The 13137-nt window shown below is 57.0% G+C and overlaps 1 protein-coding gene across 2 annotated transcripts; it reads left to right on the top strand.

Moving 5' to 3' along the window:
• Positions 1-278: 278 nt before the first annotated feature.
• UBXN6 (UBX domain protein 6) lies at positions 279-11851 on the top strand. 2 transcript variants are annotated; one of them, XM_070373900.1, is made up of 10 exons: positions 279-436; positions 3397-3560; positions 4141-4205; positions 5192-5320; positions 8479-8576; positions 9550-9625; positions 10310-10394; positions 10471-10821; positions 11048-11196; positions 11697-11851. In XM_070373900.1, exons 1-10 carry the CDS (start codon positions 354-356, stop codon positions 11820-11822), a joined length of 1326 nt encoding a protein of 441 aa, XP_070230001.1. In that variant the 5' UTR covers positions 279-353; the 3' UTR covers positions 11823-11851. The 2 variants fall into 2 exon arrangements, with proteins under 2 accessions (XP_070230001.1, XP_005896035.2); XM_005895973.3 differs by lacking the exon at positions 279-436 and adding an exon at positions 705-904.
• Positions 11852-13137: the final 1286 nt, after the last annotated feature.

Consider the following 13137-nt stretch of genomic DNA (forward strand, 5'->3'; position numbering starts at 1 on the left):
CGGCCTGTCCCTCTCCCTCTTGTCACTCCTTGGGGAACGCGGTGGAAGGCGCTGAAGCACAACCTCCCTCCCTCCCTCTGGAAGCACCGTCGTTGCCCCTGGCAACAGAATCCAGACGAACCACAGAGACGCGCCCCGAGAGTGCAGAGTGGTCACTTTGGGCCAGCAAGACGCAGAGATCTAGAGAGGCACGCTGCGCCGATTGTCACGTGGACTGCCCTCGCGAAGGCGGGACTTCCGGCGGCGCCGTATTTTTTTTCCGGTTGCTGGCTCCTGCCGGCCCCTCCCGTACTGGGCCCTGCGCCCCCCCCCCCACCCCCCCGCGGCCCCCTGCCGCCGGGCCCGCCGCCACTATGAAGAAATTCTTCCAAGAGATCAAGGCCGACATCAAGTTCAAGAGCGCGGGACCGGGTCAGAAGCTCACGGAGTCGGTGGGGTGCGTGACAGGCGTTGAAGCTTGAGACCCGGGGACGGGGATGGGCTTGGGGGGGCGGGGGGCGGCGCGCGGGAAGTCTAGGAAAGGCGAGGGGCGTGGAGGGGCGGCTGAGAGAACTTGGGGGACACCTCCGGGGGCGGGGCACGAGGGAGGGGTGGGAGTTGGGGGAGGGGAGGCCTCTGGGGGCGGGGCAGAGGGAGCGAGGCTCGAGGGGGCGGGGCTGCAGGAACTGAGGGGTCAGTTAAGAGACCCTAGCCGGTTAGGGCGGGCGGTAAGGGAGAGGCCAGGGATGCGGGGAACGGCCCCTGAAAAGTCATCGCCTAAGATCTGAGGGCATCTCGGTGATCAGAAGCTGGGGACTGATCCTGGAGAAACAAGAAGAACTGGGGTCGCAAAAAGTCGTGAAGCTTAAGCTCCGTGGCGATAGAGAACTGGGCCTTGGTTGTGGAGCAGGAGGGTGGACGGGAGGTAAGGATCCGGAGAGCTTAGGCGTTGTTGGAGATGTGGTCAGGCTTGGGAGGTGCGGGTGAACTGCGGGGGGCGGGGGGGAGGTGAGTGGCTCTGTGAGGGGCTGTGGAAGGTCTGGGAGGAGAAGGGAGGCAGGTGGGTGGAGTTGAGGACCTGGGGGACTCCGACTAGAAGGAGATGGGGGTCCTCCTCGTGGGTGATCGCTGAGTGGCCTGAAGGCCCCGGAGGGAGACCTGGGAGGGGAGGGAAGGTGGCCTCCACTTCAGGCCTCTGTAACTTGACTGGGGAGAACTTGAAGAGAGGGGCCTGGGGCCACACTGGAGACTCCATGGGGAAGTGTGAGGGGCCAGTGCTGAGCAGAAGATAGTGATGAGCTGGAGTGGATGGGCTGAGAAGGCTCCACTCTGGGGAGGAATGAACAGAAGGAGTCTAGAAGGGGCTGGGATTCCTACAGGGAGCTACAGAGAGGGCTTGGAGGCCCGAGGGGGTTTAGGATGGGGAGTGACTAAAGAAAGTTGTCAGCCTGGGGAGGGGTCTGTGAGGCATAATGGAAGGGATTGTGAAGAGGTGGGGGCTGGGAGGACAGACTGGGTGGCCGGCAGTAAGGGTTGGTGAGGGAATCCTGAGGCAGTGGGGGTGGGTAAGGGAGAGTGGGTGCATGGTAAGAACATCAGGGCATCTGTCATGAGGCTTGGGGGTTCCCTAGGGTTCTTGGGAAGGGATCACTGAGTGGGGTGAAGGAGGCCCATGAGGGCCAGATCTGTGAGTCAGGGAGGAAAGTGCAGGTCCCGGGAGCCTGAGGGTAGCGGGGAAAGGAGGACCCCTTTAAAGGGGCCCAGGGAGAGTCATGGGCCAAACAAGGGAGTCCATTCATTTGTCCATCAAGTAGTGAGTGGAGGTGGGAGCTGGAGCAGCTGGGACTGTGTGTGACTGGAAGGAGGTGAGGGCTGATGGTTTTGTCAGACTGGAAGCCTGGAAGGAGAGGGGAGGGAAGTCATGTGGAAATTTGGGCTTCCATGATGCGCCTGGAGCCAGACTAGAGATGCAGGATGTGTGTCCAGCTAACTGCCACGGCATGAGAATCCCTGCCCTCTCAGGGCTCCCCTTCCTGTGAGGGGAGGTGGACAAGTAAGCCAATACATAAATGATGGAAGGTTTGCTGTGAAGGAAAAAAAAACAGGGTTGAGATTGCCAGCGATGCTGGGGACTGTTAGGTGGTCTGAGAATGTCTCTCTAAGAAGGGGAAGTTTGAGCTCAGATTTAGCCGTGTGGAAATCAACCCATACCATACACATGCATGCACTGTTGAAGTGGCCCCTGTCCATCCCAGGAAGAATACTCCCCCAGACAGCAGAGTGCAAAGGTCTTGTGGTGGAAGACCGTCAGACCAAAGATGGGAGCAAATGAGGGAAAGGGCAGCTCGTGAGGGGCCTGTGTTTGCTACAGGGTTTTGTCGTTCTTGGGGTAAGGGGGCTGTATATGCAGAGGAGTGACTGGGTTTTAGAAGAACCCCTTTGGCTGCCAGGATGAGCCATGAAGGGAGGAGGGGGAGTGAAAGGTTTGGAAAATGGTGCTTTTATTGAATGGTGGGGCTCGGGCGGGGCTACCCATAGGTGACTTGTCTGTTCTTCAGCCTGAAACTTTCAGCTGTGGACAGGGTGGGCAAGAGGAGCAGGGATCAGAAAAGAGGGCTGCCCTGGGTGTCTGACCAGAGATGGGGACCGGGGAAGGGCGGAGGCGCAGAAAGGCCGTGAATGCAGAGTCTTGGCTCCCTCTTGAGATATAGCACAGGTGATTCCAGCTCCCAAAGAGAGAGTCCTGAGGGAAGAAGAGCAAGGCAGAGTCAGACCTGGGTGGGAGGCAGGACTCTACTGGAATGAGGAGGAGGCCAGGTCATTTCCCGGCTGGGTCAGGGCTAGAGGGTGCCCATCCTGCGGGGCAATCACCCTGCTTCCCAGGGTGGAGGCAATGCCAAACCACATCTCTCTAGCCTGCCTCACACAGGGCCTGTGTGCAGCCTGGCACACTGCCCCAGCTTCCATGAACCTCTGGGGCTTGTGAGAGAGTGGCTGGAGCCCTCGCAGGGAGGAACGTTGCCCTGAGGAATAGACATGCTGAGCCTTAGCTCCTGGCATGCCATCTACCTGGCACACAGTTGGTGCTCAGTAGACGAAGTCTGGATGGGTCTTACCCTTGTAGACAATACGGGTAGAGACTCTCCCATGGGGAAGGGGGCAGACGGTGGGTGTGCTCTCCCCCCGCCTGACAGGTGACGACTCCGAGGCCCAGACCAGGACAGGATTTGCCCAGAAGGGCCAAGCAGGGAATAGAACCACCATCTGCCTCCAGGGACTCCTCTGTCAGCGTTAGAACCACTGTCTGGTGGCCCCCAGGGAAGAGGCACGGCTGTGTCTGCTGGGACAGGAGGGGGAGGGGACAGAAACTCTCCTGCCAACCCCATGTCACCTCACCATCCCCTTGCATCTCCTTAGGGAGAAGGCCCCCAAAGAGAAGCCCAGCCAGCCGCCAGTGCGACAGCCCCGCCAGGGACCCACCAATGAGGCGCAGATGGCGGCAGCAGCGGCCCTGGCCCGGCTGGAGCAGAAGCAGCCCCGGGCACGGGGTCCCACATCGCAGGACTCCATCCGGAACCAGGGTGAGCCTCGACTGTCCTCCAGCCATGGCGGGGGGACATGGGGCAGGTGGAGCAGGCCTCTCCCCACTGTCCTCTAAGCGGATCCTCTGCTTCTCATAGGTCCCGGAGCCTTCGGGCTCCCACACTTTGAGGTAGGAGGAGGTTTAAATCACAGTTGTGAGGAAGATCCCCTGGAGAAGGAAATGGCACCCCACTCCAGTATTCTTGCCTGGAGAATTCCACGGACAGAGGAGTCTGGCAGGCTACTGTCCATGGGGTAGCACAGAGTCATACGTGACTGAGCAACTAACACTTTTACCACAAAGGGGAAGTGCTGGTGAAAAGGCTCAGGAGGGGTCTGTCTGTGATCTGGGGCAGGGATGTCTGGGATGGTGGAGGGAGACAGAACCAGGACTTGGAGCAGGAGGAGGGCATGGTCTGGTGCAGCCTGAGCCTGGGGGCATGGAGAGGTGCGGGGGCCAGGAGGACCTCGAGCTGGAAGGACTAGAGTGTGACCCGTATAAGGATTCAGGCCTGGACGTGGCGTGCAGGCTCACTCCACACACTGATGTGTTCTCCGTCTCCCTGCCTCTCCCCACAGTGAGAAAGGAACTCCGGGCTGAAGCAGCGGTCAGTGGGGACCCAGAGGCCCCAGGGAGCAACACGGTAAAGACATTGCGGCAGCAGCAGTGGGACCCCCAAAGTGGGGCCTCGGGAGGGGGGCCTGGAGGGCCTGCTTGGGCTCTTTCCTCCTCTGGTCTTATTGGTGCCCAGTCCTGGGCTGTAAGCATCTGCTGCTGGGGAGGGGAGGGAGATGCAGCTGTCAGGGTGGATCGAGGTCACCTCTGGCCTCAGGGTACTGAGGCAGGTTAGGGAACCCCGTGGTGGAGGGTGGTGTCATCTGGGACCTGCATGCCTGGCGCATAATGAAACCAAACCCAAGTGCCGGGGGAGGGGCTGCACATCCATTCAGTCATTCCCCTGTAACCACACACGGAGAGGAGCTGTTACAGTTCCCATTTTTCAGAAGAGAAAACTGAGGTTCAGAGAGCGCAGTGTCCTCAGTTTGCACCTCGAAACCAGCAGGGGCAGGACTGGAATTCCCAGGCTGTCTGACTCCAAAGCCCTCTCTTAGCGCTGCCCTCTGCTGCTTTCCTTGGTAGTGGGGCACACAGAGACTGGTGTAATCTAACAGAGAGCTTGGCGGAAAGGGTGTTCTGAGCAGCACCACCCGTGAGGCCTGAGAGTTTTAGAAAGGAAGGAACCTTGAAGATGACCTAGGAATTGAGTTGCAGACCAAGGCTGGGGCTCACCCAGGGTACCTTTGACCCCCTGACTCCCTTTCCAAAGCCCCTTCCTCACTCCTCAGTCAGGGGGAGCAGGAGCCCTCAGTTGAGCATTTGCTCTGTGTCCAGAGCACGCTCTGTGTTCCTTATCTTGTTGAATTCTGAGTTGGTCCCTCAAGGACATCTTACAACCCCGAAGATGAGCTCCGAGGGGCTTGGCTACTGGGCCACAGTGTTCCACAGTAGGCAGAGGTGACAACGTTAGGCCTAGGGCTGTCTGGCTCCCAGGGCTATGCTCTCAGGAGTGTGGCACTCAGGGTGGCCTTTGTCCACAGTCCAGGCTGACACCTTCTCCCATCTTCCCAGGCGCCTGAGCCCAAAGAGGAAGGCTCTGCCCACCTGGCGGTGCCCGGGGTATACTTCACCTGCCCCCTCACGGGGGCCATCCTAAGGAAGGACCAGCGGGACGCCCGCATCAGAGAGGCCATTCTCATGGTGAGTGCCTGCCCCGATGCCTGAGCTGCCCCTTGAAGTCTGGAAGGCCCAGCAGCCCCTGCAGCGTCACCACCTGGGTGTGCTCCAGTTCTGTGCTAACCTTCCTCACCTGTGGGACAGAATTCACAGTCCGGGAGGGTAGGTGGAGAAAGCCGCCTCCACCCTCCCCGGGGCACCAGCTCTGAGCGTGTTATATCCGTTCTCAGAGATGCTCCAGATACAAACTACCGAGGCATCTGTATCTCCTACATGGGCTGCGTTTTTGTTTTACATAAAAATCAATCTGCCGTTCACATCTGACATGGAACTGCAGCATTTATCAGTACAGGAAGAATTTCCATGTTTTGTTTTTTTTTTTTTTTTTGCTTAAAATTCTTTATTAGGAAATAATTCCAAACCTAAAGAAAAAGTACAAGAACAGAAAGAACATCTGAATCTCCTTCACCTAGGGTAGGAGTGACCTATTACTGTTCCAACAGATTATTACAAATATTACAAATGTGGTGCCTCCAGAGGCACGTCTCTGCCCTCACAGTTCTGGAAGTTAGGAGTGGGCTACAGTCAAGATGGTCACAGGGCTGTGAGCCTTCTGGGAGCCCTGGGGATTCAGGCTGTTTGCTGCTGTTCCTTCGCTGCCTTCACGGCCAGCTGAGCCAGGCCAGGCCTTTCCTAGCTGCCCGCTCTCTGCTTCTTTCTCTGTCTTCCCCCTCTTCAGGGCCCTTACGACTCCATTGGGCTCACCTGGTAATCCCAGCTAATCTTATCTTAAGGTCAAATCAACAGCCTTAACTCCATCTGCTCAACCCCTGCCCCTTAACCTACATTCTCCCAGGTTCCAGGGATCAAGTTACAAATACCTGTGTCATTCTCCCCACCTTACCCAAACCTGCCAGTTGTTAACGTTTTTACCTCATTTGCTCTATCACCCCTCTCTGTTTTTTTTTTTTTTTTTGCCACGCCGCATGTGGGATCTTAGTTCCCCCACTAGGGATGGAACCCACACACTTTGCATTGGAAGCACAGAATCTTAACCACCGGACCATCATGGAAGTCCCTCTATTTTTTTCTGAGCGGTTTGAAAGTCTGCTTTCTCCATAGTGACTGCACGGTGACTCCTGTAAATTGTTCCTTGACTAACCAGCCCTGTGTTGATGAGCATGTAGGAAGTTTCCAATCTTTCACTAGAGAGGACAATATTTATGATGAAAACCTGGTCTGTACAGCACTTCGAGCTGTAGGTTCCATTCCAGAAGCTAAGTTGCTGGAACAAAGAACATCTGCGTCAGGCTTTGGATAGTTGTCCCCAGGTGATCCTCCATAGAGTTTGTCCCGACTCACTCTGTCACCAGCATTGTGGGAGAAAGTTCCCATTTGCCCTGTCCCCTGTCACTGTGGGTGACCAAACGTTCATTGCCTCTACCCAAATTGATAGGTAAAAACATTTCAGCAGTTTTTAGTTTGCATCTCCCTTTTTAGGGTTAGGTTGTCTATGTTTTCATATGAGAATGCATCTTTTGACCATTTTTGTATTGGGTTTTTTTTTTATTATTGATTTGTAGGCACTCTTTACATATTAGGGAAATGAGGTTTTTGTCTATGATCTGGGGATATTTTACTCCAGTTTATATATTTTTTTCTCCAGCTTATTTTTATATTCTGCTTATGGTCACATAGCCATGCAGAAATTTTTTCTATGTAATTCAATGCATTGATTTTAATTTATGGCTTCCAGGTTTTTGGCATACTTAGAAAAGCCTTCCCTACTAAAGAATTAAAACAGTTCTTCCATGGTTTTTCTAGTGCTATTCTGTCTTGCTTTTTAATGTTTAAAGGTTTGCTCCAACTAGAATTTATCCCTGTGTAGAATATGATGCATGCAGCTAGGGTTATTTTCATTTTCAAAAAATTTTCATTGGAGTATAGTTAATTTACAGTGTTGTGCGTGTTTATTTTTTCCCCAGATAGTTACCCAGTTTTCCCCAGTCCTTATTTGTTGAAATACCTGTCTCTGGCCACTGTGAAGTCCACCCCCATCACAACATGAATACCTACATGGACGTTGTGTTCCTTTGTTCCTTGTCTGTTCACATCCCCTGGTCCTAATTTAAATGAGGCTGCAGGCTGCCTGGATACTTCTGAGAACAGCATTGGGAGCTGCAGCTCTTTGCTGGGGGGTGGGTGTGCTTGTCCCAGGAGGCTGAAGTGGGGGCCGTCAGCCTGGCTCAGCCATATCCTGAGGACGGCCCCCCCCCGCCTCCATCTCACAGCTGCTGCTTTGCAGACCCACTTACTTGGCCCGTCTGAACCTTTTTGTCTTATGCTGGTAACTGGCAGACTGGACAAGGTCCAGATTTGAAGTCCCCAGGAGAGTTGACCCAGTTCACATCAGATGTCAAGTGACACATGGCTGCTGAAGGCTGACCCCCACTGTAGTTCAGAGAGGCGGGCCGGGGCAGGCAGAGGCTTCACACCTACCTTCCAGGAGCTCTGGCTGGGCTTCTGCGGGGGTACACAGGTAGATCTGAGTGGCCAAGTGGTCTCTGCTCTGATCCATCACCTCTAATGACCCCACTGTTTACCCGCACCCCTGTTCAGGCAGAGCAGATGTGTTTGAGGCTGCCGCAGGTACCAGCCCCACTGGCCATGTAACTGCTGACTTTCTGGGGCTGCGGAAAAACAAGACCCCACAGTGAGGCCATGTGCTTGGCTGTCCAGTGCGAGCACACTTGCGCCTGACCCTGCTCCTCACCTCGGTGACCCATTCTCAGTCTCTCCCTACTGCGATGCTGTTTGCTGGGTCCCTGGGGGCACCCAGAGGCTGGGCCAGCTGAGGGATCAAACACGGCCCCTCCAATCCCCAGGGAAGCAGGTGGCACCCCCAAGGCAGGGGGACGGGTCAGCGGCATCTCCACTGTTTTGCCTCCCTGGCTGTGCATTGGGCAGCCGCAGGTCACAGACCTTTTTTGCATCCTGTTTCTGCCACCTCAGTCTGTTTCTAGAACGTCCCTTGCAGGGCTGGGGGATTAGGAGAGGCAGTGCGTCTACAGTGGCTGGCAGGTTCCGGACATGCTGCCAGTGTGTGCTGAGAGCCGGGCCACTTAGCCAGTGTGGCCCCGAGGAGGGTGCTTCCTGACCCTCTGCTTTCTTGACTCCCCCAGCACTTCTCCACTGACCCAGTGGCTGCCTCCATCATGAAGATCCACACGTTCAACAAGGACCGGGACCGGGTGAAGCTGGGCGTGGACACCATTGCCAAGTGAGTGGGCAGCCCTCTCCCACCAGGCGCCAACTCCTGCTGAGGAGGCCTGCAGGAAGCATGGTCCTCTCCCTGGGCCCTTGGGGAAGGGGTCTGGTCTCTCTGGGGCCATTTATCAATCTTTAAAATGAAGAGGTTTATTGCATCTGTTCAGTTCAGTTGCTCAGTCGTGTCCAACTCTGCAACCCCATGGACTGCAGCACACCAGGCTTCCCTGTCCATCAGCAACTCCCAGAGCTTACTCAAACTCACGTCCATCGAGTCAGTGATGCCATCCAACCATCTCATCCTCTGTCATCCCCTTCTCCTCCCGCCTTCGATCTTTCCCAGCATCAGGGTCTTTTCTAGTGAGTCAGTTGTTTGCATCAGGTGGCCAAAGTATTGGAGTTTAGCTTCAGCATTAGTCCTTCCAATGAATATTCAGGACTGATTTCCTTTAGGATGGACTGGTTGGATCTCCTTGCAATCCAAGGGACTCTCAAAAGTCTTCTCCAACACCACAGTTCAAAAGCATCAATTTTTTGGCACTTAGCTGTCTTTATAATACAACTCTCACATCCATACACGACTACTGGATAAACCATAGCTTTGACTAGACGGACCTTGTATCAGGGGTTCCCAACCCTGGCTTCCTATTGGGATCATCAGAAGAGAGTGAAGAGGCAGGGTCGCCCTGTTCCTCTTATTGAGCAGGTCTGGGTGGCGGTGCCTAGCAGTTTGTGCTACTCAGGAGCCCCCCAAGCTGGAGGACCTCCAGGGACCCATCAGCTCCAGAGACCGTTCTGGCCCTGCCCCGCTCTACCCACCGTGGCAGGTCATTGGTGCCCTCAGAAGGCAGGACCGAAGGGGAGGCCTGGTGTCTTGGGCGCCAGGGGTCGGGGTTTGTGGGGTGTCCAGGTATGGCAGCACCTTGCTTGGGGTCACCCTTAATGAGGTGGCGTGGCTCTGAGCTGTCGGCCCCTATCCATCCCAGGTACCTAGACAACATCCACCTGCACCCAGAGGAGGAGAAGTACCGAAAGATCAAGGTGCAGAACAAGGTGTTCCAGGTGAGGGCTGCTGGCAGAGGGACTGGGCCTGGTGTGACTGGGCCCATGAGGCCCCCCAGGACCCAAGCCATCACAGGGAGCAGCTGGCTTGCAGACAGCCTGGGATGGGGGCTACAGCTGGCTGCAGAAGGGCCCCTACTTGGGGGGTGGGTTAGGGGGGTGGGCAGTGGGGAGCAGTCCAGGTGGGCTGAGGTGGGGGGTGGGAGGGTGGGCTCTCTGAGCACCATACACCCTCTGCCCTGCCCACCACCCACAGTGTTGAGTTAGTTGAGAGAACATCAGCACTGGGGAGGTTTTCCACACAAAGGCAGGCTTCTGGCATCTGTGGAGAAATTGGCCCATCACCCTGGCCCGTGGTATCTGCTCCTGTGGCCGGAAGGGCCCCACTTTCTTCTGGTGGCTTCCACCTGAGTCCAGCATCACACAGCTGGCCTGCCCCACCTTTGGCACTCCCTCCTCACGTTGTCCTTTGGATCTTCAGCCTGCCCTGGTGTTGACTTTTCTCGGTACCCGGCCCTCTGTGAGCTCAGCCCCTCAGACGGCTTCAGGAGTTCAGCCTGTCCAGGGATAGCAGCTGCACTGAGACCAGGGACTCCGGGCCGGGAGGGCCAGGGTGGGCGGAGAGTCTTGAGGGGCACAGGGAGGCCCCCAAGGGTCCCGTGTGACCTCTGCCTCCGCTCTCAGGAACGCATTCACTGCCTGGAAGGGACCCACGAGTTTTTTGAGGCCATCGGTTTCCAGAAGGTGCTGCTTCCAATCCCTGACCAGGGTAAGAGCCAAGTTGGGGCAGGAGGGTCCGGCGAGGGGTCTCCCTGACTAGGCAGTGACGTTTCTGCGTGTTCCAGAGGGCCCCGAGGAGTTTTACGTGTTGAGCGAGGCCGCTCTGGCCCAGCCTCAGAGTCTGGAGCGGCACAAGGAGCAGCTGCTGAGCGCCGAGCCTGTGCGTGCCACTCTGGCCCGCCAGCGCCGCGTCTTCCGGCCCTCGACCCTGGCCTCGCAGTTTGACCTGCCCGCGGACTTCTTCAACCTCACGGCCGAGGAGATCAAGCGGGAGCAGCGGCTGCGGTCGGAGGCCGTGGAGCGGCTGAGCGTGCTACGGACCAAGGCCATGCGTGAGCGGGAGGAGCAGCGGGAGATGCGCAAGTACACGTACACGCTGCTGCGCGTGCGCCTCCCCGACGGCTGCCTGTTGCAGGGTCCGTTCTGGGCACCTGTGCGGTACCTCCAGGCTGCGTTTGTCCCCGGGGAGGTGTGCGTGCGCGTCCCCGACGGCTGCCTGCTGCAGGGTGCAGGGTGCGCGCTGGGCGCCCGTGTGGCCTGTCTGGGCTGCGCTCGTCCCCGGGGAGGAGGCTGAGGGCTCACGGCCGGCTGGCGCAGAGGGGCTCCCACGAGCTCCAGCGCCACTTGACTGTCTCACCCCAGGGACCTTCTACGCCCGGGAGCGGGTGGCGGCGCTGTATGGGTTTGTCCGGGAGGCCTTGCAGAACGACTGGCTGCCCTTTGAGCTGCTGGCCTCGGGTGGGCAGAAGCTGTCGGAAGATGAGAACCTGGCCTTCAACGAGTGTGGGCTGGTGAGTGATGGCTCCCCGCACCTTAACCCGACTCTCTGGGCTCTTGTTAAATCATCACAAGCCCCCAAGAGGGGATGGGATGGTACTGGGGAGGTGTCCCTGGGTGTTAAGACTCACCTTCCCACTTGTGGTGTGGCCTTGAGTAACTTCTGTTTGCAAAATGGAAATGTGCCAAGTGTGTTAAGAGTCCTCTGCAAAGCAGAGACCAGAAGGCATTCAAAATGCAGGAATTCTTTGAGAGGATGAAGGAGGGGGCTGGATTGCGGTCAGACCCTGATTCAGGGAGACTGGGAAGGAGGCCTGGAGAGGAAGTGCCAACTGCTGCCCCGGGCTGGGTGGGCTTCAGCCAGGCCAGGGGGGCGTCCTCATCTGATGTGCCCTTGACAGCACAGCGGTGCTATCACCCGTGGGCCGGAGCAACCCTGGGCGAGCGTGGCCTGGGCTCCAGCAGGGAGATTTGAACGTGAAGCTGGACCTCTGCGCCTCTCACCCTGCTGCAGGTACCCTCTGCCCTCCTGACCTTCTCGTGGGACGCAGCTGTGCTTGAGGACATCAGGGCTGCAGGCACCCAGCCAGACACGTCTATCCTGAAACCCGAGCTCCTGTCGGCCATTGAGAAGCTCTAGTGAAATAAAGCAGGGTTGGCTCAGTCCCACCGTGGGTCTGTCTCGTGCTCTCCTCCACGTTCTCCCGTCCCAGTCCCTGTCCCACCTCCAGAACCACTCGCCCTGCCCATGGGGCAGTGTGAGCATGAGGAGGGGCGCTGGCTGGCCGGGCACACAGCCGTGACCACCGTCAGGAGAGGGCATCACTAGTAATCTGTTTAACAGAAGCCCTGGGTGCCTCCCAGGCAGAGCAGCCTGCAGCCCTGGCCAGGACCCTGTGTGCAGTGGCCCTAGGGTAACTGGCCAAGGGAGGCCTGGGCCTATCAGAACAAGTTCTGTAAAGTTATAAACCTGAATAAACAGATGTTGACTAGTTTCCTGGTGGTGAGTTCAAGCTGTGGGAGGCAGGGTCAGCAGCTGCGAAACTACCAGTGAGCAAGGCTGGCTGTGGCTCCTGGTGAAGCAGGGTCAGGTGGACACCTGCTCGGGTGGTACCTGGGGTCCCAGGAGCCCCTCATGTCTGAGGCAAGCTCTTCACTTCCCATGCTTTCCTATGTTGTCCCCACTGCCTACGAGCCAGCCCTGCTGAGGGCTCCTGGGGCCAGAACCCGTGAACATGACATTATGTGCCAGAGGGGCTTGGGGTGTGGGTAAGGACGAACTAGGCGACTGTCCTGGGTTATGCAGTGAGCCCAGGCGTCCCCAAGGAAGCTCTAACGTGTGGAAGGAAATAAAGATGGGAGATGTGACGCTGCAGGTCCTGAAGATGGAGGAGGGGCTTCTAACAGCTACAAAAAGCGGAAATGGGTTCCCTAAGAAATGGGGTTCCCCCTTCCAAAAGAATTGGGTTCTTCTGGAAGAATAAAATGGGGTTCTCTTGTTCCAGAAGAAACCATCTCTCCCCTCAATTTAACCTAGCGAGGGCCTCATGAGGCTTCTGCCCCTAGAACTGTTAAGAACAATGTGGGGCGCTTTGTCACAGCAGCCATGGGGATCTAACAGAGACAGGGAAACAAAGGTCTAGAGGGTGGAGGAACTGCCCTGTCTGGACTCCGCCTTCATGGAGGCCAGTGGTGATTGGCTCTCTGGCCACTATGAGGTGAGAGCTTCCAGGCCCCTGATGTGATTAGACACAAAAATTTCCTGTAACCCACAGCCACTGAGTAGCCCCCACACAAGCTGTGCCTCACACTTGGGCAGCCCAGAGCTGTCCTCACATGGGGGCAGGACCTGGGCCCACCCTCCTTGGCTGCCTGATCTCCACCCAGAACCTGCTAGTGGGTAGACGGTAAATTGTCAGGTGGCAGCTAGCAAGGTTAAAGGCACTTAACCATGA

This window comes from Bos mutus, chromosome 7 (genome assembly GCF_027580195.1).
Source record: "Bos mutus isolate GX-2022 chromosome 7, NWIPB_WYAK_1.1, whole genome shotgun sequence".
Classification (NCBI taxonomy): Eukaryota; Metazoa; Chordata; class Mammalia; order Artiodactyla; family Bovidae; genus Bos; species Bos mutus.

Bases quoted from the DNA above. Each gene is read 5' to 3' on its own strand.
- UBXN6 (XM_070373900.1), top strand. From the start codon at position 354: ATGAAGAAATTCTTCCAAGAGATCAAGGCCGACATCAAGTTCAAGAGC. The intron at 3,561-4,140 runs GTGAGCCTCGAC...CTCTCCCCACAG, and splicing joins GGACTCCATCCGGAACCAGG to TGAGAAAGGAACTCCGGGCT. The intron at 10,822-11,047 runs GTCCGTTCTGGG...GTCTCACCCCAG, and splicing joins CGACGGCTGCCTGTTGCAGG to GGACCTTCTACGCCCGGGAG.